This window comes from Lemur catta, chromosome 3 (assembly GCF_020740605.2).
Source record: "Lemur catta isolate mLemCat1 chromosome 3, mLemCat1.pri, whole genome shotgun sequence".
Lineage (NCBI taxonomy): Eukaryota > Metazoa > Chordata > Mammalia > Primates > Lemuridae > Lemur > Lemur catta.
Window position 1 is genome coordinate 72832854 of NC_059130.1, and position 27537 is coordinate 72860390.

A 27537-nucleotide genomic window follows, 5' to 3' on the forward strand; every position below is an offset into this window, starting at 1 on the left:
AAGAAAACAGAAAACTTAACTGTCTAAACAATAAATCTCTCTCTCTCTCTCTCTCTCTCTCTCTCACACACACACACACACACACACACACACACACACACACACGCCAAAATGAAAAATCAACAGCAAGGCTACATTGTTACCAGGAAAACAAGAAACAATACAATGGTCCTAAAGAAAGGGATAGAATATTAGTGTTTCCCTTAATCTCTGACTGGTCAAGATGTAACTCATTTAGCGCTGTTTCAGGTTCAGTGTGGAAACAACAAATTTCCTCTATGCACAGAAAGGACAAACATCTCTAGGATTTTATTAAAAAGTAATTTCCACATAAACTTTTAAAGAATAAGCATCTGCAAAAGATTTTCTCATTTTATATAACTGTTAACTTGGAAAAGAAGATAACCTCCTTTCTGAAATGTGTGACTATTATTATTTATCATAGAAAAAAGTCAACTTTTTTTGTATTCTTTATGGTATTGCAGCTCATACAGTTGCTGCTATTTGGTGAAAGCTCATGTTTTGCAGACCCCATATTCACAACTTATATAGTAATATGTTATTAAGTTTATAACAGTGAAGAAGAATTACCACTAGGTCAGTAGATGACAAAAATAAGATGTGGGTGAGACAATCCTTCAGGGTAGATGCTATTTTCTTCATTTTACATAGGAGAGAAACTGAGGTTGAGAGCCTTCCCAAGCTGGGATTCAAGTTTAAGTCCGCCTGACTCCGTGGCCTTAGTGCTTTCCACTACGCCAGACATTTCACTTTTAACTGCTCTTTGTCTCTGCAATTAGAGGCCCTTTTGGAATTTTGGAGCTGACCTTTGAAATTAAATAATACTAGCCAGCAGCCAATAAAGTGTGATCTTACATTATTCATGCTCTTTGCTTTTTTTCTTTCTCATTATTTCTCAGAACCTGGGGAACTGCTCATTATCTCTAAAGTCTAGATCAGGGTCTCTTAAACTTTTCTACCACAATATCTTTAACAGCAGAATAGAATAAACATGATTTTTCATTCTCCGGAATTCACATGAATATTGCATTTGATTCCATAACATATTCATGTTTCTCTCTTAGAAATTCTTTAATTATTTGTTATTATAGAAATACGCAGTACATGTATGCTATGCTATCATAGATCCAGACTCATGTTCTCATATGGCTCTGCTAATTTTTGTAAGCAAATGTTCACGTATGATTTTTACATACGACTAGTGGCCAGTTCTATGGGAGGTCAGCCTCATAATCACGCTGAAGTAACCCCATGTTCCCATAATAAGCTGAGAATGGACTTACTTTCCAGGAATGGTTGGTAAAGAACTGGATTTTGAAGTGGTTCTAAATCAGAGAGGGCATTTTACTAATGTGGCAATTTGGACTCACTTCTAGAATAAAATCAGCCTTTTGGGAATTGATGGAGGATTATTTCTCTAAAATATAACAAGCTGTCAAGTCACATATTAAAGACTAGGCCAGGGAAAGAAGAATATTAAATCATGTAATAATCAGGTAACAACGATTGTAAGAACTGGTGAAAAGGACAGCAGAAATTGACACACTTTGATGAAGTTACATTTTTACTTTTTATGTCATTTAATTTGCTCAAATGATGCTTTATAATTTACATGAGCATTGGACATTTATTTTTATCAGTGTGGCTTATGGATGATTTTCAAAAGGAAGTATTATAATATGGTCAGATTTGTTCAGATCTCCCACAGTTAATCCCTGGCACTTTTCTCTTCTAACTAAATCTTTTTCTTTTAAAAAAAATAAGTTTAGTTTTATAAAAATATTATGTCAGTTATTTTTCCTCTCATTCATATCCCATAATCCTTCTTCCACAGTTGATTTCAACTCTTATAGCTATTACTTCTTGTATTTTATTCTATATTTCTAAAGGATGTACATGTATTTCTATTTCTTATTTTATCAATTGTAGACATTGCCTATTTATTTCATATTATGGCAGTTGAAAAATCATATCACCTCTTACCACCAAAACCACCATCACTCTCTTTTTCCTCATCTTCCCAATATACTTGTATCCAAATTTTTGGTTAGATCAGTAGTCAATGCTGAGAATAGTAATATGCATTTGTATACTGTAGTGTTTGTTTTTTACTCATAAAAGTTTTTTAAAAATAAATTTCATTGTGTATATTTAAAGTATGCAACATGATGTTATGTGATACATATAGATGGTAGAAAGATTACTGTAGTAAAACAAATGAACATATCTGTCATCTCATATAGTTATCAATTTTATTTTTGTTTTTGTGGCAGAGCAGCTAAAATCTACTTACTTAGCATGAATTCAATATACAGTACAATTTCATTACCTATGGTCCTCATGTTGTGCATCAGATCTTTCTCTAGATTTGTTCATCCTTTATATCTGCTACTTACACTTTTTTCCTGAAGTTGTTTCATTTTTTATTAGCTTGGTTTTCTATACAGTTATCCTTAATTTTCTGCAAATGCTGGAACAGCTCCGCCAAATGTTCAGCAATTATATTTCCAATCCTAAAGCACATCAGATAAATTGCTAGGTCCACACTATATTCTAGAGCAACTCACCCTGTGCTGTGTAGCCGGCTCCAGTCTAGGCACATTGGTTTCTCAGTATGGTGCTCAACTGGCTTCCACAGATACTCCTTTGCTACTCTCCTGAACTGCACTCTGATTTCCTGGAGTCTATGCCTTTCTTCTTTGGTTTACTCCCACATTCTCTAGTAGAAACCTAGGAGTCACCTGCGACCCATTTTTCTCCTTCTACCAACATTGAAATGACCAATCCAGTAAATTTTGCCCTCTCAAAAACCTCTCCAATCCATGTCCTTCAATCCGTCTTCAGGGTCACCACCCTGGGCCAGGCCATCATTAGCTCTGACATTAGCTTTTACAAGGTCTGCTTTCCTCTAGGTTTACTCTATTACAATCTATTCTTAATGCAGCCCAAACCATCTTTCTGAACTATGTATCTGATCTTGCTGTTACCCAGATAAACCTTTAAATGAATTTCCCCAGATTTCAGGATAAAATTCAAACTCCCTATCTTGACACAAAAGGCCTCTGTAATTTCTCCAGCTTCATTTTTCCCAACTCTTTCTTGCATTATGTATTGAAACAATACTGAACTTATTTCAGTTCCTTAAATATGCCTCATTCACCCTCTCTGGAAATACTGCTCATTCCTCTTCTGGTGAACTCTTATCCTTAAGTATTAGTTGCAATGACATTCCTCATTGAGTGTTTTCAAAACACCAGTGTCTTCCCATAGATCGTAACAGACAACATACTTGATTGCAATTACTTGTTCAATGTCTGTCTTTTATGCTCAAGAGTACATAAGCCTATTCAATTGCTATTGTTCCAGTGACTAGCAAAATACATGGCACACAGTAAAGCTCAATTATTTTTTCATTAAAAAATTAATGAATATCCATATTGGGTTGCAAATTAAATTTCCTAGAGGAGCTGGACAGGTAATTTCAATGTGGGGCCAACATGAGTGGGATCTATGGTAAACTAGGTATGTTCCATCTAAAGAGCCCAGTCACTACTCAGTTTCATCTAAAATTGCTACCAGTTGGGAACATGAACCCTATTAGATCTTGCAGGGATTTTTTAGAGAAGTTGGGAATCTGGATTTTATGTGTGTGTGTGTGTGAAATTTAATATAAGTTGGCTAATACCTCATTTAACAAGAAATAGGCAGGTCAAAGAAAACATACCTACTTGCTTCTGATCTCTGGACAGAAGTTAGATTTGTATTGCCAGTCCTGATGTGAGGATCAGTCCCAGATCTCTCACTGTCTTTTGGAATCTCTATAAGGATGCTGGGCTGATGTCTCATATTTTGTATATGAAACAGAATTTTTCATGCTTTTCTACACAGCAGCCCCTTTCAATATTTGTTTTAATAGTATCATTTTCCCAGTTCTCTAGGATGAAAATCTTAGAGATTTAGCCTTCTTGTTCATCCACAAGTCTAGTCCAATGCTAAATTCTAGAAGGCCTTTTCTCAGATTAGTAAAGTCAAAACGTGGGATTTGGGGTAATATAAGCTTAAATTTGTATTGCAAAGACTGTGTCATTTTCTAGTTGCATAATTCTTTAATAAATTCTTTAATCTCATTGTGTTTTGGGGATCTTAAATTTAAAATGAGGATAACAAAATCTACTCATCAGGATTGTTCCGAGGATAGTAAAGCTATTGCATATGAAGTGCCTGGCACAGAGCAGGTAATCAATAAATATTTGCTGCATTTTCTGCCTTACCCTCTGTACTTAGCTTGTTCACCTGTCATCTTTTCAGTTTCTACTGCTAATTCACTGGTCCAGACATGTAAGCCGAAATTGAAGACTTTAGGAGAACTTTCCTTTGGTACCTGTTTCTCAACTACCCACCCCTTCAAGAAGAAAATTTACAAAACTGCAGATACTTTATACATTTAAGACTCTTAATCCCTTTTATAAATGATACTCCTCTGTAATCCTAACTTTCATGCACCCCACTCTCCCACCCTCTCAGCACACTGAAAGATTGCCACTTCTCATTCTTTCAGCTCACTGATTCCAGCATTTCTTTGACACACTGAGACCTCTATCATTTGAACCAAATTTCAGTACCTGTCATGTACCTGAAGTCCTACCAACCATCATCATCTGTACCCATATTTTCTTCTTTCTCTCTCATCTCAAAGGATGAAGTGTGTCTGTTCCCCTCCAAGGTAACCCCTTCATGCATTCTGTGAATCCCATGTCCTTTTGCCTTCAGGAATTTTTCTTCTAAAATTATTCAATTAATTTCCTGAATCTAGTTTCTCCCCCTTTCTTCTCATTTATTCCTAGTAGTGTACAAATGTGCTTTCATGTCATTGACCTTAAAACACAAAATAAAATGTACCTTAGTCTCACACTCTCCTCTAGCTTGTTCCATTTCTCTTTCTCTCACAATAAAACCTTATAACAGAGATGTTTGTACTCACCATTCAATTGGGTTCTTATTGTACAGATCTCATCAAGGCCACCAATTACTTACATACTAGCAAACACAATGGTCTCTCCTCTGTCATCTTAGCCAATCTCTTAGTTTACAATCTCTTCTTAAACACTTTCTGTTCTTTTCATGGCTTCCATGACAACATACATTTTCTTCCTATATCCTCAACAATCCTTTCTTTCCTTATTTTCCTCCTTTATCAACAGCAACTCTTTCTAAATATCCTTTCAGATCCTAATCTCCTACCTCCCAAATCCATTCAGTTAGCAAATTCTGTTAACTTTACCTACAAAACATAGTCTGAAACTCTTCTCTTTCTTCACTACTATCGATTTAGTTGAAGCCTCAACCTCTCCCTTGAACAACTGTGACAACCTCTAATCTCTGTCTCTACTCTTGACTTGCCACAATGTATTCCCACTGCAGTCAGAGTGGTATCTTAAAAATATAAGGAAGTTCATATGTTTTTTTTAAAATACTTCAAATGGCCCCTCTCATCACTTAGAACAAAATCTTAAGGCCTTTCTTAGCTTACTTGAACTTACATGATTTAGCCCCATTCTCTCTCCCATCATCTCTCCCACCTGCCTCTCCTACCATGTGTTGTACCACTCTTTCCCTCTTAACGACAGAATCAATGCTAGCCCTTCACCAGAAAAGATAGGCAATAAATGTGCACTCTGGCTTTTTTACATAGAAATTTTACTGAGATGTAATTTACATACCATCGAATTCATTTTTACAAATTTGGTGGTTGTTACATTCACAGAATTGCACGGCCATCACCACTGTCTAATTCTAGAGCATTTCCATCACCCCTGGAATAAACCTCCACATTCCTTGCTTTGCCTAGCCCCTGGCAATTTCTTTCTCCATATATTTGCCTATTCCAGAAATTTCATATAAACAGAATCATACAGCATGGGGCCTTTTGTGATTGGCTTCTTCACTGGGCATAACGTTTTTAGGGTTCATCCATGTTGTAACACACCTGCCTTCTTTATATTCTTTAAACATGCTACATTTGTTTCTACTTCAGAGTATCCTTTCTGCCTAGAATGTTCCTCCCAGATCTGGCATGGTTGACCTCTCCCTGTCATTCAGAACTCAACATAAAAGGTCACTCCTCAGAGAGGCACTTGCTGTTCTTTCAACCTCAAGTAGCCTTCCAGTAATTATCTTGTTTTATTTTCATCACGGCATTTGCCATTCACTACTTTACATTTTCTTTTAAAATCATTTATTTATTTACATTCTCCTTTGCAGCGAGGTAGATTTCGTGAGGATAGGAATTTATTGGTCTTGCTCAATAATGTATCTCCAGCATCTAGAATAATGTTTGCTCATAATTCGTACTCAAGAAATAAATGAACAAGTAAATTGACATATTTTACCTAAAATTTGGGTTTTTAAAAAATATTGTTTCCCTCAAATTGGCAGTAAAATCGGCAAATGTATTTAATCAGATTTCAATGAGATTTAATATTTGGGAAAAGGTTAGAAATAAGTGATGTCAAGAATGTCTTATTCCTCATTATAAACTGGTAAAAGATTATAAAACAAAGGAAAAAATGACTGGGGTACTTACTACAGATATCACAATTTCTCATTGACTAAATTAAGAGTTGCTGATATTCCAAACTTTTTAAATAATAAAACTTTTACCAAAAATAGAAATCTGAGTAAGCCCAAATTATATATTATTTTCCACATATAAACTATGCTTTCACTAATTTGTCCTTCATTTCACTCTTCCTTAGGCCTCTTGAGAGTCCACCTACATTATTTATTTATTGAAAAAAAAACTATTCATTTGAATGCCAAAATAATTACAATAAAAGAACAGATTTAAAGAAAGATGCTTCAGGCAAAAGATTTAAAGAGTCAAACTTTGATTATTTATGTATCACTTATGCATATATATGAGATAGTTTTATTCTGGATATGGTTTTATATATTCAGAAAAATTCTATACTTTTGGCACTAGATGACAGAATAATGTACCCTAGAAACCTGTGAGGGTGTGAGAGAGTTGAAAAGGTCATTTTTTCACCTTTTCTTATACCCAGAATCTAAGAAGAGCCCCCCATAGGTATCTGTGGGGCTGCTTATATAAAATGCTAAGATTATAGACAATTCCATGTTTATGAAAGACGAACACCTATGGGAATTATTATTAATATGAAATTTTAAAATGAGACAACTTTATTAAACAAGTAGCAATGTTTTTATTCTGCATTTGCAAATTTAGGCCATGTTAAATCTAGAGCAAAGCAGTTCATATTTCCCAATCATGACAATTGTTTAAGCAGCAATTACAGTGATTTAAGTAGTTTCTTTCATTTCAAAAAGATTCCTTTTTAGAAGAAAAGAATAAAATAATCAGTGATTATTCGAGTTTTAATAAACTAAAATCACAACTATGAAATGGCCTTTCAAACTTTGTCACCCCTAAATCTTTCTTCTGTTGCTTCTTTGATCTCAATAGACCTCTCACAAAATAAGCAAGTGTCCTTCATTTCAAATAATGTTATTTAAAGGTCTAAGAAAAACATAGTCTTGGACTAGCATATTTTAAATTGCAAATATCAACTGAATGAAATGAAGAATCAAGAACACTGAAGATCTACAATATGTAGAATATTGGAGGATAATTTTTTTGCTTCTCTGACATCCATTCCCTCTATTCCATTAGAACCTTGACCTTCCTTTTAATAGCATCTCTCTTTGCATATTATTTGGGGGAGGCAGCTGGAATTTGAATCTTGAACAACTGTCATGGCTACATGGGAGTCTCTGGAGGTTGCCATCTTTACAAGAGCAGCAGACTGTCACTGTGCTGTGAACTCCGAGCAGCAATCTAGAACTCTCTTGGTTCCTGTCTTTTTTCCATGTAAAGTTCTTTAGGATCCTATTAATTTTATGACCATGGATATATTTCCAATAAATATTCATCTTTACCTAAAATGGTCAGTTGGTTTTTGTGGCCTACAATAAAAAGCCTGACTGACAACTGTAAACCCATATTAAGTAGCAAATCTGTAGCAACTTGCTAGCCAACTAAATTGTTTGTTTTGTTTTGTTATTATAGTGCTATATTTATCTTTATTTTAAATAAACAAACCAACTTCATTAAAAAAACTTTCCTTTCTTATTAAAATAAGCCATTTCTCTTAACTCAAAAGTTTTACAAGTTGAGTATCCCTTATCCAAAACACTTGGGACCAGAAGTGTTTGGGATTTTGAATTTTTTTGGACTTTGGAATATTTGCATGTACATAATGAGATATCTTGGGGATGGGATCGAAGTCCAAACACAAAATTCATTTATGCTTCATATATGCCTTATACATAGTATAAAATTACCCTGAAGGTAATTTTAAATAATATTTTAGAATAATTTTGTGCACAAAGTTTTGACTGTAGTACATCTGTGATAGTAACCAGTGACTACAGTCACTACTCTGTCAGAATGCCCCTTTCTATTATCAGTCATTTTTGTCCATTTAAAAAGAAGCTCAAACTAGTGAATTACAAAATATAAAGTTTGGAAAACACTTTAGAGGACTTATTCTACCATATACCCACAAACATATAAAAGCACATTCCATGACATCCCACCTTTGGCTGTTCCTAGAGTCAGAGGGCACATTCCTTTATTTGAGGAAACATTATGTGGTAGCTCTAATTTATATGATACAGTACTCAGAGATTGAGAGGACGAAAAAATGCAAAGAATGTGCTGGTAGGTGGTGGATTATGGAGAAGCCACAAATATTATCTCATCTCACCCCAAACCCCAGGATTAGTACCAAAATTTAAAAATCTGTTAAATGAGAGATTTATTTTCTGTGTGTTATGCATATGCAGATATGCACCAATGTTTTCCTTTCTTCCTCACCTCTGGCCATTGTCAAAGATCTTATTCCTTGTAAAATAATGGCCAGTATATCAGAGGGAGCTATTTATGCTGATATTTTATACCAGTGATAAAGTATTTAGGCAATATCTTAATACTGGTTAACACAATTGAATTGCATTAGGTATCTCCTAGAGACACAATGAAGCCTTAACTTTTGTTAGGGGTAAATAAGCAGTGGTGGTGGTGGGTATTGATATTTTGTATAAGATAACGGGGGTAAGCTTTTCCAGTGTTCGAGCAGAGACTTGAAGGAAATAAAGAAATAAAGGAGCAAGCCACGGGGAAGGAGCAAGCCTGGCAGAGGAAAGACCAAAGGCAAAGTCTCTGAGGAGAAAGTTCGTTTGGTATTTTCATGCAGGCTTGGCCCAAACAGCTCCAACACAGCAGTGACAGCCCATTTGCTGGTCATTAACTCAGAGCTCTATTTTACCTGCTGGCTGCTGTTATGATTCAGGTGCATTTTTGTCATTCATTCATATTCTGAAGAGTTATGGAGGATTTCTGCTACTTCGTGGGCCGGGGACTGGAGCCAGCTCATGACAAAATTTTCACCAGTCTAAAACATCCCTTTTTGGTAAATCTCTGACTGCTTGATATTGCATGATCAATGTTTCAGCTACACAGCCAGCATGAGGGGCCAACACGGAGTAGTGAGCACCATGCAACTGCTTTCCTGCAACCCTTGCCTGGCCCTGGCTTCCCAATGTCTGTTTTTTTCCCCAGGAGAAGCAGTGGAGGCTGCTTTTTCTGGTATCTTTCAGTTTAGATACAATATTCTATGTTGAATAGAATATTGTAAAAAATACACTTTCATTTTTAATATATACTTTTATGAAATTGAATTTCAACAACTGCTAATTAAAACAAAATACTGGAAGAAGTTAGGTACTAGAGCTCAGCTTCATGTACACTATAGACTATGAAACCCCAAACTGATGGACTTGTATTAAGAAAACAATTACACATATGTGTTACAGAAAAGTAACATTTTATAATAATTTTTTCTGCATTACAAAAAAGTGTCATATTCTATTTTTTTAAAAGAGGTATATGGTATATCCATATAAAACAAAATTATTCGCCAATAAAAAGGAATGAAGTACTGATACATGTTACAACATGCATGAACCTTGAAAACATTACGCCCAGTAAGAAGCCAGTCACAAAAGGTCTCATGCTGTATGATTCTGTTTATATAAAATTTCTGGAATAGGCAAATGTACGGAAAAGAAATTGTCAGGGGCTAGACAAAGCAGGGAATGTGGAGGTTTATTCCAGGGGGTGATGAAAATGTTCTAGAATTAGACAGTGGTGGTGATTATGTAATTCTGTGAATATAACAACTGAATTTGTAAAAATGAATTTGATGAAATATCAATTACATCTCAATAAAACTTCTATGTAAAAAAACCAGAGTGTACATTGACTGCCTATCTTTTCTGGTGAAGGGATAACGTTGATTCTGTGATTGTTAAGTGTTGTCCACATTTGTCTGTTAAAGTATTCTTTTTACAGTAAAGTAATAAAAGTCATATATGAGAATTTTAAAATGTTTACTCAGCAAAAGAAAGAGAATGTCAGTTCCCACATTGTGCTGGATTTTGACATCTGTGAGCTAGTGATCTGGGTCATGCCAAGGTAAAACTAGCCTCAAATGTAGACACCATCAATGTGCCTCCAGAAAACGAGCATTTTAAGATTACATAGCTTAATATTCAAATTAATATTTCTTTCTTTGGTTTTCCTGCTAATTATTTTTAAATATATTTCTGACTTCCCTACATCTCACCAGTTTTGTTCCCATTCTGAGTGTTTTATGGCATTCTAAAAGGAAGCTAGACTCTCACTTCCCTCATATATAAAATAGCTAATTTGTGGTTTCTTCAAGTGAAATGCTCAAGACCTTAAATCTCAAATGCCTTGGAAGATTGGAAATATCCAGAATTAGCTTTGAAAGTGCTACACAGCAAGTTGCTATCTCCTTTTGTTCTGTTCATTAGAGCAAATAGGTTTTGTAAGCAATAGAAACCTAGGTCAAAATCAATTGAGATGGATGGTACATTTCTCTCACCCATGCAGAGGTTTTTGGCTTCATGAGCACAACAAAATTTTCCAATTTTACCCCTGTATACAAAGTTGCCACGACTTCTGGGGGAAACAAAAATATTAATAACTTCTAGGCAAGTTCCAGCAGAGTTTATACTATCATTTTACTTTTCAAGGTTTAATATTTGTTTCTCTGCAATTGTCTTTTTCCTTTCCCTGCAAGAGTATTTTTTTAATCTTTTGGTTTTAACTCTTACTTGTAAGGGGAAGACTGTTAAATATTCATATCAACTCAGATCTCTCTTCTGAGTTCCATTATATTTTGTTTACTCCTTTGTTAGATACTTCCACCTGGATAGTTTTATTTGACAAATCAACATATAAAAAGCAAGCTAATAACTAGACTGTGTCCAGAGGAAAATAACCAAGATAGTTAACAGTCTAGAGAACATATCTTTGAAAAAAGGTGAAGAATACTTGGAAACTTATCTTAGAAAAGAGAACTCTAAGGCAAAGTACATGGATTTCTTTAAAATATCTGAAGGATCAAGGCAGTAATTATGGAAGCATAGTTCCTTGTCCAGGGGAAGCATGCCTTAATAATCTTTGTATCACTCTGAACTCCTAGCCAAGTGTTGGATGGGTGGATAGATGGATGGATGTAGGAAAACATTATTAACAAATGGCCTAACTTTCTAAGAACTAGAACTCTCCAGTAATATAATAGTCTGCTTCTTAAGTTAGTGATTTTTCCCAGTAATAGAAATGGTCACAAAGAGATTGGATGACTGCTGCAAGAGAAATAATAAGTAGACTTTTCTGCACTGAGTGGAAAGTTGGACTTGTTGTTAGGTAGGGCCTCCTGAAGAGCAGTGGTCCTTGCCAACACTCATGGGACACAAAGAAAAATTTCTGTTCAGTTATCCACTGAGATTTTGATTTGTTTTTACTATATCATAACCTCTCCTTTCCTGACTAATACATAGTCTTTGGTAATAATTTTGGATAGGAGTGTAACATGCCATGTGGCCTACGGAAAGTCAATTAACTTTTCCATTCTGGATATACTTAGTAATAATTGAGGGCCAAATTAAATAATCCCCAAGGTTGCATCTACTCAAAATTATATAATATTGTCATTCTGTGAGTCAAGGAAATTCTCTGGGGAATTAGTAATATTATCACAAATGTGTTGGTGTAACTGTGTAGGGTCGGAAACTTATCACCTTTTATGGGCAGGGGAATGTTTTTCCTAGAAGATGTCTTCAGACATTCGAGATAGAGATAAAGTCATGACATAATATTTTGTGTTGAATAGTCAACACCTAGAACTATCCTGAGATGTTACATCTTACTTTTGTTTGATTCAAAGTAATTAACATGGAAATCTTACTTCAGCTGTGATAGGAGAATAATAAATACCAATTAGTGAATATTTTTCTATTCCAGGTATTCCACATGCCATTATCTCATCCAATACTCTATCTATCATCATCTATCTATCAATCATCTGTCTAACCACAAGAGGTGGTACTGCTATTTCCCCACTTTTGCTAATGAAGAAATTGAGGTTTCCAGAAAATAAAATACTGTCTCAACCAAATAGCAGTGCTAGGATCTAATGCCACATTTGTTTGGATTGAAAACTCAGGTTCTTAACCTCTAAAGTATCTTCAGAGTAGACTGTAAACTTTTAAGCAGAGAAAACTTTGAAAGTATGGTGCTCCAAATTTAATCCCGTTCTCTTTTACATATGGTTAAACTGACTTCATCTAACAAATTTGCTCACCATGTCTTTCAGTTTTGGTCACATGTTGGCTTTTCCAAAATTATTTATATTCTCTTTTTAAAAGTTCTTCTTCAGTTTGAAGAAGTTTCTGTGCAGTTTTTCTCTTTGTTGCTTTTTTTCACATTTGCCTTCCCACACTACTTCATATATAATATGCACCTGTTATGGTCTATTATTCTGTCTGTAATTTTAAGTTCCTAATTCAAAATAACAAGCAAAACAGTACTAAATTATAAGCTGTGTGGGTTTCTATCACTGTGTGAAAGGCATGTCATTTTGTATTTTTACCTTCTACTACTGAAAATTAAGGCACACAGATTGAACTATTCCTAATCAAAATACTTCCTGTTCTTTCATATCTATTTTTGCATCTTTTCTGATACACTCTTGACATATCTTTCCTAGTGCCATTACCTCGACTTTTTGTTCTGTACTTGTTGTATAACATTTTATAGTAGAGATTCATGACCACCTGGTATATTCACTGTATAAAATACCAGAAAGCAAAGAATAGAAACATATATAAAAGAAAATTCTTATGATATTGTAATATCAAGAATAAAAATGGCTATCATATTGCTCAACCAATCTGAAATTGCAATAGCAGTAATACCAGAGGAATACAAAGAAAACTATAAAATAAGATGGCAAACAAAAATACTTTAAAGATCCAAATCCTCAAAGATCTCAATGCTTTGCCTACAAGTCATTAAAAACTATACACACAGTCTTTGATTTAAAGCAACTTTTCCTCATGAAACAATCATTTTATAGCAGTTTGTCTGTAGTGCACATTGTGGTAATCTCCCCAACAGCTCTTCTCCACCTTCCCCTTATATTGTTGCCAGCAGTCACAACTCCACAGAGGTGACCCCTCATTATTAAGCCCAATCATGGTAATCCCATTTTTCTTGCATAATAGCCTATTCTATAATCAAATAACAAAGGAACTGGATCTGTGACACAATTAAGGCCAGTGAGATCTAAGGACAAGTGTTGGGGAATTCTAGGGGAGACACTTTTTTGTCCTTCTCAGAAAGAGTGTTTCAGGTTTCTCTTTTGGGATGTTGTGGAAGTGAACTCTAGAACTCTTGCAGCCATTTTGCCACTGAGAGAGGCCGGCCACACAACAAAGGTGGTCCCCCACAAGGTATATAGAAACAAATCAATTCCAGATCCTGTCCTGAGATGGACCTTCACCTACGTGAGCCAATCAAGCCACTTCTTTCTAAAGTCCATTTGGATTGGGTTTTCCATTACTTGAAACACAAATAATGAACTCTAGTTGATAAATCATCATTCTTTTTGATTTTTGATTTTCTATTTTTTCTAATAATGCACAAATATATCCATGTACTATAATGATCATATCCCAATGTCAGATCATTTAAATCATATCTCAATACATCATATACATTAAAAGAAACTAACTCACAGGGAAGTTTTATGAAAGTAACAAAATTGAATCTGGGAACTCACAGAAACCTTAATAGATCATGTGAAAGATCTTTGAAATATACAAAGCATGGCAAGGATCAAAGATAATTTATTTTTAACTCTAATATATTGGTAAAGTATATTAAGTCTTTGGTACACTTATATTTTTATTTATTGTTAGGCCATTGTTTTAACTAACTAAATAGAAAAAATATCTTAATATTTCTCTTCCAAGCCTACTTAAGCTCCTAGTGAGTTGCTTGATGTATAACACTCCCCAATGGCGTTATCTTACTAATGTATTAAGCCAAACAATGCAATGTGACTTTCAAGACTTTTCAAAATCTGGATCTGCCCTACTCTCCCTACATCTTGTTGAATTTACCCACATGCAATTGCAGTTCCAAACTCTTCACAACTCTGCTCGCCCCCCATTCATCTTAAATTTTGCACCTGTGCTTTTTGGTCAAGTCCTTCCTTCACCTCGGTAAGAATGGAACTCTTTCCACAAGTAAGTTCCACAACAGTATTTGGTTCTTTGGCTCTGATTACATAACTGAGCACTCACCCCTCATGCTTCAGTTTTTTTCTGTACTTAGGCTGTCAGATCCTGAAGAGCAGAGATTGAGATTTATTTCTCTTGTACTAAAGCCTCAAGATCTGTGTGGCCGAGTAGATATTAAATAAATACTTGCTTGATAAAGTAACCTGTTTTACTGTTTATCTTTCAGGATCTTTTGAATGGATCTAGAAAAAGATTTTAAATAACTAGATTGGCCTAGGGTTGCCAGATTTAGCAAATAAAAATACAGGATGCTCAGTTAACTTTGAATTTCATGTAAATAAAAAACCACTGAATGGATCCCATGCAATATTTGGGACATAATTAAACAAAAAATTGTCTGTTTTTTAATTTAAAATTCAAATTTGACCAGGTGTCCTTTATTTCATCTGGCAATCCAAGATTGGCTTGACCTAAAAACAAACAAAACTTGTGCTTATTTTTCTGAATTAGAATGAAATACCAAATTTATGACTTTTGAAACCTCATATACTTTTGCCAATTAAGTCTTATAGCACATGAAGTTCTCTGTATTATTCTACCAGTCAGGAACAACAGAGACTCAGTATCCATTAGGTAAAAGTCACCATGCGTGCCTGTGTACAGGGAGTTGAGGAGGAATAAGGTGCCATCTGTGCCCTTATGTAGCTTCTCCTCTGGTAGAAGAGACAGTCCATTTCAGACCACCCTCTACTCGATGTGCAATCCTGGAGCTAATCCATGTGACCGACAATTTTTTTAGGCCTAACTTAGCTCTCCCGAGGAAAGATCCCAGATGACACTATATACACAGGTTGTCAAAAATAAAGACTATTGTTTTTGAAGTACATATTACATAGTTCCTAACTTTGAAATGTTAATATGTAAACACCATAATTCATAATCCTAAATGAAACCAATTACTCATATTTTGTTTTGATCAGCACACTGAAATCTCAGATGCTGATAATGTAATTCCAGTTTTTATGGTGGAAGATTCTTTTTTTGGTTACTGGACATTTAATACATGTATTTTTAGCATAAACAATGGAAATGGAAGGCATGACAATTTTTTCCCTTTCAGATATATAAATCCTTCACAGGTAAATGACACGCCAACTACTTAAGTTGAGTCATTTACTTAGGTGACTATTAGGATCCACTGGTTTAGATTTTGAACCTCTCTGCTGTGTAGTCTTGGTCTGCTTTAACTAATCTCTAATTATCCAATCTTTTCTGCAGTGGAGAATGAGGTCACAAGAGACTTTGTGTGCTTTGCATAGAACGATGTTATAATGGCTGTGTGTGTGTGTGTGTGTGTGTGTGTGTGTGTGTGTGTGTTCATGCATGTGAAGTTGGATAATTAAAATTTTTACTAAACTATTTTAACTAACTATATGTCACATATATATTGCGTGATGCTTGTAATAATCAAATATTTAAATCCAGGAACAGAAAACATGTTTTTCATAATAGTATTACTGTATGTGAAAGCATTTTTCAGACTTTGAACATATAATTCAAGGTTTTAAAATCACACCACCTTAACATACAATATATAAATTTTCAGTTCTGGAATGAACAGTGTCATATTTTTCCTTTCCTTTCTAAACATAAACTATGAATCTCAACCCTCCAATGGAGATCATTTTAAGTGAAAATAACAAGGCATAATCCATAAAATGATGATTTCCATGGAGTTCAATTATTTATTAATATATCACAAGAAGTTACAAATTGAGTAGTATTAGAAGGTAATGAAAATATTAGGGGAAGTTATATCAGTTTCAGTGATTTGTCAATCACCCAGATAGAAGGATATAATTAACATTACTATTATGCTAAGTCTTTGAAAATTATGAAATACTCATTTACAGTATATATTTTAGGTTTTCAAAAATTACCTTGGGTAGTTCTTCAATTTGATTGGCATCTAGATAAAGCTCCTCTAATGTCCGTTCAAAGTTAAAGACCTCCTTTGGCACCTGCTGAAGACTGCAGTGGGAGTAATCTAAAACTGAGATGATTTCTTCTTCACCTCGGAAACATCGGCACGGCACGAGACGGCCGATGATTTTCCGTTTGGTGGTCATCTCCAGGCACTGCACTAGAGAAAAACAGAAAGAAAAAGAAACCTTAATTGCATTTGTCAGGCATTCTTACAATACTTAAAGCTTAGAATATTAATTTAGGTATATACTTTATAATTTTATAATGCTTTAAACTTTATATAGGACACACACGTGTATTATATCATTGAATCCTTAAGCAGCCCTAAAAGGTTTGTGAGATAGGTTAACAAATTAAAAAATGGACTCAGAGAGGTTAAGGGACTTTCCATTACCACACAGCTTTGGAATGACAGAATTGGGACAGAATACAACCCTGACTCAGTTCAATGCTACCATCATGCTTACACTCTCACTTGAAACATGGATCTATAATGTGTTTTGCAGTTTTAAAAAAATTATAGTATAGAACAGAAATCTTCAGAATTTGTTGGAAAAGACATTTCTCTCATTTCTGTAAAAATATTCAAGTTTCATCCCCAAAGTTAATGGTGTCCTCTTTTAAACCCATAAATTCATTCCATCATTGAACAGATACTTATTTAATAACCACGATGTTCCAGGCACTGATCTAGGTACCAGGGCTAGAGTGATGCAGGAACAAAGACCCTGTTTTCATGGAGTTTAAATTCTATTGGAGCTACAGATTATAACTTGATTGGTTATTCACTTCTGAATGGGGGGGTCTATCTTTATGGATCCCGTGATTTTGATGGGAGAAAATAACTTGTACTCAGGGTAGAAATTCCTCTGACATTCCCAACACATCTTTTTTTCTTATTCCTCTAGGTTAAACTGACCAAATGTCATGAAATCTTGCACAGACTTGTATTATGGCACCTTTAATATTTAATTCAGTCTATTATTTTTTATGTCATAGACTACAAGCCTTTTGCAGGCTGGGACTGTCTTATGCATCTTTGTATTTATCTTGCTGCTTGACATACAGTAGAAACTCAATAACAACTGTAGAATAAACAAATGAATGAATAAATAAATATGTTTGGGACTCTCCTCTGAATCACCATCAGCTAGTGATAATTTGCTTGAAAAACAACTTATTCTAACTGAAAGGTCATATCTCTGTGAATATCTTCCCAGAAAGAATGAATAACATCTTCCTCTGGGTTCCCAGAGCACGTTGCTTTCTAATTGTGTATGCTCTTTCCCCATGTATTAAGCAAGTTCTTGAGGTTATCTCGTCTTACTTATCCTTAAATTCACAGAATACAGTACAGTTTGCCAACTACAGAATTAGTATTCAAAGAACATGAATTTAAAACTTGCACTTAATTTGTTTATTTACTTTTACCTAGCAACAGAAATTTTTTGACAAAACAGAAATGAGTAATGGTTTATAAAAAACAATTTAGCATTTTGTTTTTTAAATTGCTCAGGGTAAGTAAAATTTTGAAGCAATTAAGAGCTGCTGAAAGTTCAGCCCCAAGTCATCCTCATTCTTCCTTTAACTTCTGAAATTAATAAAAGGATATTCTGGGGACAGGTCATGAGTAAGCACTTAGAGGTGGTTGTTTGCACATGGTAATGTGTAGAAGGCTGACCAAAAACATTAAAAAAGATGACCTTTCTTCTCCATTACTTTCTGTCTCTCAAACTTGTATACTTCTCATTTCTTGGAGCCAGAATTACAAGATTTTGTAATTATCATTTTAGTTGATATTAATTGAAATTTTTGATTATAGGATTGGTGCCTTTCAATGCCTGGATCTGGGATCTAGCACGTTAGGCATCCAATAAATGCACCTAGCAAATATCTGACATACATTAGGAAGCTAGTAAATGTTTGCTGAGATAATTGCAGTTGTAAAGGTAAGTGATGATAGCTTACACTATGGCAGTAGCAATGAGGATAAAAAGAAGTGAAGGATTGGGAAGATATTTAAGAAGCAGAATGCAAAAAGTTGGTGATAAATTAAATGCAAGGTGGAATGGGAGGCTGTAGGGAAGAAGGAGGTGTCTTGAAAGATTCCCAGGTTTTTAATTTGCATAACTAGTAGCCACATTGACCACGCATCAGTGATGCCATAGAGCTGACCCAAGGCATACATCCCATCTGCCTCTGTGACCCACAGAGGAGTGGTGAATCAATTGCTCATGTTTCTTGTAGCACAAAGTCTCTCACTCATGCTTTTGAGGAGGATCATATGGCTATTTCTTGATCTCTATTTGTTGCTACTACCACATGTTTTTATTATGAACCAAGAGGAAAAAGAGAATGCTCAGGCCTGCACCTGAATCATTTGGTCAGTGTCCACTGTCCACCAAAACTTTGAAAATTTAATTCACTTACGATTGCTTTCCTTTTCATTAGCCACAAATCCAAGATCTTCCAGTCATCTTTTCTATTTCTTCACTCATTCCACAGCGTGCGGAACTATTCCCGTGGGCCAACTTCTCTTTCCTTTGCTCCCTCTGAACTCTTAGATTGTGCCTTATACCATGATCAACATCTTCATTGAGCCTCAGCCCCTTCACTGAATGCTTCTTCCTCCCCTTCTCATAGACTCAACTAAAAGTTGGCTCTCTCCTGAGGTCATTTATACTATAGCCTTTAAAAGTAGAGCATGCTGATTTTCTCATATCTCCTGCTGATTAACCAGCTTCTGCGTTGGCAGGTGGGATTCTCATCTCTCTTGTTCTCTAAATACTATTACTCCTCTCTCATCCTGTAAAATCCTTACTCATTTGATGATCCCCTTCCCTAGTAGTAACATCTCTCTACACTTTATCATACCATTCATTTACCAATCTCTTGAACATTCCTTTCTTTCATTAATGACTTTGGCATCTAGTTGGTGGATGAGCTCTCAATCACATCAGCCTTCCATTTCTGATTTACGCTCCAACTTTCACTTTTTAGAGGTATTTTCCCCTAAAATTCTGTGAATTTTGCATTTGTTTTCTGTGTTATATTTACTATTTTCTGGATGCCATATCTTTTTATTTCCAGATTTATTCCTTCAGTTTGGTGGAATATAATGTCTATTCACTTGCTGACAATGGATTTATGGTAGGTACATTTTTTGAGGCCTTTCATGTCTAAAGCTGGCTTTATTTTACCCACAAATGACTGAAAGTTTGGCTGGATATAGACCTCTAGGTCAGAAATACTTTTTCTTTATAAATTTGAAGGCACTTTTTATTTATTACATTTTCTAGTTTCTAAGGAAACCCAGTTCCATTCTTATTCAAAATCCTGTTTCACACCTACATTTTTCTCCAGCTGAAAATTTTAGAATTTTATTTTATCCTCAGTCTTAAAAATTCATGACAATCTGTTTTGGTTTGTTTTTTTACCCATCACACTGGGTGCTGATGGACCCTTTCACTCTGGAAACACCCTGAAATTCTGTTAAATTTTCTGTTATTATTTAATTTATAATTTCTACTTCTTCATTTTATAAACATTTTCTCTTTTCTGCAATTACTATTAGCTGGATGAAGAATCTGTCTCTAGACTTATGCTATAATTCAATTATTTTCTCTCATAGAACTTCCATGTTTTTGTCTTTTTATTCTATTTTCTGGGAGATTTTCTCAATTTTATCTTCTTAATGCATGTACTAAATTATCTTTTATCTAATAGCGTATTTTTACTTGCAAGAGTTATGTGTTGTTTCCTGAATATTCTTTTTTATAATATCCTATTTGTGTTTCAGGTTGCATATCATTTTCCTTTTTCTCAGAAGATGTTAAATGTAGACTTTTGGTCTTTTCTCCCCAGTCGCAGTGTTATTTGTGAGTTCTATTTTCTGTTTGTTTCTTTTGATCTTCATCTTTCATGGTAGAGGTTTTCCAAAAATATCTGGTGATCCCAGATTGTCCTCAAATATTGAAGAGTGACACTCTTAAACACTAATTGGAAGCTTTGGATACATGGTGTTTTATTGCAAGATGATCTGGCAACAAGCCAAAGAATATTCTGGAAAAATATTCCAGAGAAGACAATTATGATCTTAGGCCTGGTGTACAGCCATGTTACCTTATATATGAAGACTTTCAATTTTCTTAGTTTCAACACTAAGTCTGTTCAGTTTCTTGCCTGGTACCTGATGTCTCTAAGATTCAACAGAGGTCTGTGGTGTAAATCGATTTTCATATCTCTTTGTAGCTACTTTACAATGTAGCTACAATTATAGCTACAATGTAGCTAATGTAGCATATACTTTGCAACGTATATGTATATAAACTGCATCTTCTTTCCCTGTCTTCTAAATTTTCACTGAAGTTCCTTATCTGCTTATGTCTCTTCTATTTTCTCTATCCTTGCAAGCATATATATTTTAAAATTCCTTTTAGCTTAGTGAAGTCTTGATTATAAGAGTAGGTAGATCAGGAAGGTGGGAGATTAACTTCCATGTTTAAAGAAAGCTTTTATTTTAACCCACTCATCCTTTTAATCTCTTTTTAGTTGACCTATGAGCAAGTAGTTCTGCATAGTCCTGGGCACAGAACTACATCCTCCTTTTGGAAACACTCTTTTCTTTGGCTCCCCTGACATCATATTCTTCTGACATTTATCTTTCTGCTTTGGTTCCTCCCTTTCAGTATTTTGAGGAGGTGTCACTTTCTCTACCCAGACACTGAGATTTACAGTGTTAGAGTTTTCCCCTAGGCCTGTTGCTCTTCTAATTGGGTGCTCTTTTTCTTTATAATCTTGTTCACCTTTCCCAACTCTCACTTCATTTAACATAAGTTAAATGGTAAGTGGATGGCTGTAAAAAATTTTTATGTCTAAGTCAGATTTATATCCCTTGTCATTTCTACTTTGTGTTTTATAGGCATCTCAAATATAACATGTTCATAATTGAAGTGATGCTTTTGAGAGGTAGGTAGCACATCATTATTGTCAAGAGCTTGGACTCTGGAGCCAACTGCCTGGCTGTGTGACCCGGGGCACATTATTTTACCTCTATCAATTTCTTCATCTGTACAATAATAAAGTACATACAAAACACTGAAAATTGCATCTTCAAATTTTAAGAGTACACTAAGTGTTAGCAATTACCATTCTACACAAAAGTCCTCCTCCTGTGTTCCCAATCTCAGGGAACAGCAATATCATTCACCTACTTTCTCAAGACAGAAATCTTAGCATTATTTTTGATTCCTCCAATTCTCTCACTTTCCACATTTAACAATCACCAAGTCTTAATCACACGTAACTTACATATTGCCTGAGTCAAGCCTGTTTTTCTTCATCTTAACTGCCTATTGTTCTACTTCAATCTATTGTTATCGCCTACATTTATTCCTGTGTCTATCTTTTTATTGTTTTCCCTCCATGGTGCAGCTGGATGAACTTTTGAAAACACAAATATATTATGTCACCCTCTTGTTGCAAATACTTCAATGATTCCTCTCTGTCCTCAAGGCAAAGTCCAAAATTTTTAGTATAACCTAACAAGTGTGATATGGTCCCATTGTCTAACTCTTGCCTTCCACACTCACACTCAGGCCCCTGCCCAGCCTGGCCAGGTACCATTCTTCTCATTGCTTTCTGTGCTTGTTGTACCCATGGCTTCTTTTGCATTTCTAAGATTATATGGTCTCTCTTATACTAGAGTCTTCAGAACTGTGGTTGCCTCTGCATAGAGCAAAAAAGGGTATATTTACCTTGCCTTTTAAAAAAATTCAAATTAAATAGAGAGAATATCTTCTTCCTATTCACCAAGGTAAGTTATAATTCTTGGAAATACGTCACAACCATATGCTGCAATTCACTTTGATCATGTTTTAATTACTTATTCAATATCAGTCATGTTTACTAAATTGAAAGCTCTATGAAGGTAGAGACCATGTCTAGCCTGTTCACAATGTATATTTCTGGTAACTTGTTTAGTATCTAGTTCAAAGAAGATACATTAAATATTAACTATATAAGGAAATGAATATGGGAACTAAAGATGATTATGATTACTTTTATTTCTACAATCTCTGCAAAATTTCAAGCCAATTTACAATCTATTGCCTTGTTTTTTTCATGAGAAATAGACAGTTCATATGTTATTTGCCACATTTTGATGATAAACTAATTAAGGTTTAGGGAGTCTGCAATGTGCATAAGGTCAAACACAGAATAATTAGTGGACCTAGCCTTGGATTCCATGCCTCCTTACCCCAAAGCCATTGACTTTTTTTCCATTAGCAGACTTTGTATTACCTTGATGATGTATATAGATCAGCATATAAGAATTTACAAAGATGTGAATTTACTAGTAGTTCTCTCTCTTTCTTCCTCCTCTCTCTCTCTCTCACACATACACATTTGACAGTGATTTATGCTTTGAATACTTTACAGGTACAAAATAGAATGAGGAGGTAGCTATAAAGGAAATAACATTGTTGTCTTGTCCAGTGATCAGTTTTAAAGAATTTTTTGAATGTCAAAGGGATGGGAATACAGTATGGTAGAATAGAGAAAGTATTTCAGAAACTGAGTAGAGCACAGACAAGAAAGCACAAATACATTATGCATACGATAGAAGTAAATGTGTGCTTTCTTCTGAAACATGGCCACTGCCCAGTGTACATCAGAGATATTTAGCTTCATACCCATTGTTTGGACTTAACTTGGTAGCAACCTCATTTCCTGTGTTACCACATATCCACACACATCCAAAAGAGGAATTCTTAGATTCTCAGTTTTCAAAAGGGTTGAAAAAGGCAAGAGGAAAACAGGTATTTATCTCTTTCTCTTAAGGCCCTTCCAGTAGATTTCTTGAAATCAAAGATAGAGCATCCTTTTCTGGATTCTCATAACACTACATGGATTCCCTTCTCTTTTGAATCTAAATTGAATATCTAAAGGGAAATTTTCTTTTTCTACAACCACAGAGTGCAGTTAATAGTCTCCCTTTCAATACTCTCCCCCAGAATCAAATGCATTTGAGCAGTAGTGCTTGCTAGCATGGCCTAACCTTGATGAAGTTACAGTAAGACTTGTCGTACTATATTATTCAAATCCTTCCCTGCTGATAATTTAAACCAAAGAGAATTTCAACTACTTGAGAATTATGCCTGCAGGATTTCACTCAAACAACAACAACAAAAATATCTAAACACTCAGCTTTCAATACCTTTGCATTCTCTAGAAGTTTAGATCAATGTCCATCCATGTTACCCTTGCCTAATATTCTATACCTGGAAAGGTAAAGGGACAAAGGAAAGTCCAATCTTTTCAAGACTTCTTGTGACAAATATTCTGGGTGTCCTCATACTTGGCACAGTCTTGCATTTTTTAAATAACAAATGTTTCTAATTTATTCACTGAGAAGACTTTTTCCTCACTAAGTGTGCTATGCTGATATGGAAACCTGCCAAACTTGCTCCACATTGTATTTCAAAAAGCATCTTTAAAACCATTATGGAACTTCAAGTACATCTCTGAAGCCCCCTTACCTAGACAATATATGTTGTGATTCTGGGACTCCAAGTGGAGCCTCTGAGGCTTTTTTCTTTGTTTGTTTGTTGACTGTTGAAATGATTGCATTTCAGAACTACTCAGATTTCATGGGTTTGTTTTCATCTTATCACAATATCTGAAAATCTACAATTGCTGTACATGATTTTATTTGTGATCAATATAAGGAACCAAGTTTGTCTTCACCAGGATCAATGGACTGTTATTGAGACAAACCTCCTTGTGGTTTTTAATGCTGATGTTATCGTATCAGCAATCAAAACAAGAAAACAAGAAGGAACCCATAGTCCCTAATACCAAGAGGGAGCTTATTAAATTTTTCTAAGTTCTTCTTTAGACAAGTTACTTTCTTTAAGAAGAGCAATGCTTCTGTTCTCTCCCTACACAGTATGCCCAGGAATTTTCATCTATTGACTTCAAAGAGCTTCTTTCTATGAATGATTCCTAATTTAAACCATCATTCCTGACTTTGGCTTCTTATTGCTTAATGAACTGCCAAATTCAGGTAAAACTCCACTTGTCTAAGCAGAACTTGAAAATATACTAAGCTCCTACTCCTTACCAGGCACTGTGCTTTCCTCCTTGATTTCTTGTTTTGATTAATAGTGCTTTGAATCTCTCAATTTTGTACCCTGAGTCATCTGCTGCTTCCTTTCCTTCTATATTAATTATTTTATGTCTTTTTTTTCCTTTCTTCACCATTCAGTCAATCTAGTTCAGACCTTTACCATCTCTGAGTAGCACTGCCAAAAGGAATACTGTACAAAAGCTCAATTTTCCTAGACATCTTTTCTATACAATCATTTAGCCAGCAAATATTTATTAACCGTCTATTATGTTCTAGGTACAGGGTTATACACTGGGAAGCACCAATGAGTAAAAGAGTTATGGTCCCTGCTTTAATAAATTACAGGGTTGTAAGTATCAATATCAAATAAAAAGTTATTTAAATAAATCCATATTTGCAAATTATAATTATATATAATATAAAAGAGAATATTATACTTTTCTCTTTTTTATATATTGATACATACATTTAATATATTGATTAATCTCCTAAAATGCATGTCCATTTCCCAGTTCTAAAAGCTTCACTGAGTCTACATTTTCAACAGCAGTATTTCTCAGACCACACTCCTGGGTTATCTCTTCTTAGAAATAAACAGTGTGCATTAGCATACTAGTGACTCAGAGATGCTGCTATGGTTTGAATGTTTGTGTCCACTCTAAAATTCATGTTAAAACTTAATCCCCATGTGGTGGTATTAGGAGGTGGGACCTTTTGAGAATTGATTAAGTCATGAGGACTCCATCTTCATGAATGGATTAATGACTTATAAAAGGGCTGGAGGGAACTAGCTCAGTCCCTTTTTGTCATTCTGTCCCCTCACCCTGTGAGGACACAGTGTTAGTCCTCTCCAGAGCACACAGGAACAAGACACCATCTTGGAAGTGAAGACTGGGTTTTCACCAGACACCGAACTTGCAGGCACCTTGATCATGGACTCCCAACCTCAAAACTGTGAGAAAAAATTTCTATTATTTATAAATTAATCAGTGTGTGGTATTTTGTTACAGCAGCACAAATGAACTACAACAGAGATCTTACAATTAAAAAAACCTCTATGCTTGTCTTAATTCCAACCAGTGTTTCCTAAATAATTTTTTTAATTAAAAAATTTAAAATAAAAATTATTGATACATAATAGTTGTATACATTTATGGGGTACATGTGATATTTAGATACATGCATAGAATGTATAATGATCTCTCCTTATCGTATCACATAGGTGAACAACTATACTTTAGTACTTCTGTCCTCTGTCCACATATCTTCTCTTGGAATTTTTGTCTACTGACTTATTTAAATATGCAAATACAGCTGTAAGGACAATGCAAAGCAAATTTTAGCATCAGATCAAAAGTAGCCAAAGTTCAGGGAAAAGTTCTAATTCAGTAATGAATTGTTCTAGCCATGTTTATTGAAGAGTTTGGCTTCCAGGCAAGTGGGAAACAGAGCCAAGAGCAGTAAGAAGAATCAAATTTATGATCAGTAGGATACTCTAATTTTCACAAGGTGATAACCTAAAGTAAAAACTTTTGGACTAATATCTGAAGGTTTGTTTATATAGAGACAAAATAAAAGAATGGAGCAGAAGTAGTCGGAGAGAGGCTATTTAACTGATGGAATCTCAGGTTTGGGGGGAACCTCAGTCTAATCACTCATCTGATCCTTGAATAAATTACTCAGATGATGTTCTCAAACCTTTATGTCTCCCGGGAAATTTTTATACTGTAGTATAAAAAGATTTGTGTTCTTAATGATGAGAGAGTTATAATGACAAAGATCAATGATACAGCATGATCTATTGAGAAGGCAGGGATGTGTATAGTACATTTAGATGTGGTCTAATCAAGTATTTTATTTAACGAAAATCTGGGTATATAGATGATTAATATTTATTTTTGTACAAAGTCCACATTATTTGAAGCGCGTTACTCCATACCTTCTTCCAAAGATTTGAGTAGGAGCTTTAGTAGGCACTAGAGCATTTTCCCGGTAGTTGTCTCATCTCAAGAGATTCTTTGCCTTTTGTGATGTGACAATGTCAATATGGTGCCCTTCACAAGATATGATGAAAGACCCATCTTCTCAATCTGATTTAAACAACTTAAAGAAAGCATTTTGAAATGACATTTCATGCTGCTTTATGCTCATTCTTCTATCATAACTATGGATAACCTCTGATAATGTCTATGTTTATTAATATTTTAGCTACTGCTGATGATAGCTGTACTTGTGCCTTCAGGATACTTAGAACAAATGCTGCAATTTTGAGACTGAATCTTTTAATCAACTAAGTTGCTTTGAGTATAAATCTAGGCAGTTACTTTATAATTGGAAAGATTTTAAGAGATTCATGAAACATACAAGCCTGCTCGATGTCACCCTCAGGCTGAAAGAAGAGTTAAAATAAAAGAAGAATTAATTTAAGAATCTTTCCGCAACGAAGTTAAAGGCATGTGAGAATGCACTTGCAAATTTAACAATTGTTAAATGAAAGGTTCATGAAAGCATGAAATGGCAGAATCACAGGCTCGTTTTAAAACTGAATGATTTTGTTACAATTCTGAATTTTTTTCATAGTCTGTGATATAGGATAAAAAGTACAATTTCAAACAGTTTACTACACTCTGAATATTTAAACACTTATGTTGATTCATTTTATAAGTAATAAATGCCATAAATAAAATTTGTTCATTTCTTACTGA

The 27537-nt window shown here is 34.7% G+C and overlaps 1 protein-coding gene across 3 annotated transcripts in view; it reads right to left on the reverse strand.

Moving 5' to 3' along the window:
• LRRC7 (leucine rich repeat containing 7) overlaps window positions 1-27537 on the reverse strand; it is a 496095-nt gene that overhangs the window by 299691 nt on the left and 168867 nt on the right. For all 3 annotated transcript variants that reach the window (XM_045547767.1, XM_045547769.1, XM_045547768.1), the window contains exon 3: window positions 16656-16858. In XM_045547767.1, the coding sequence (XP_045403723.1) occupies window positions 16656-16858 (203 nt within the window). The remainder of the gene's footprint in view (window positions 1-16655; window positions 16859-27537) is intronic.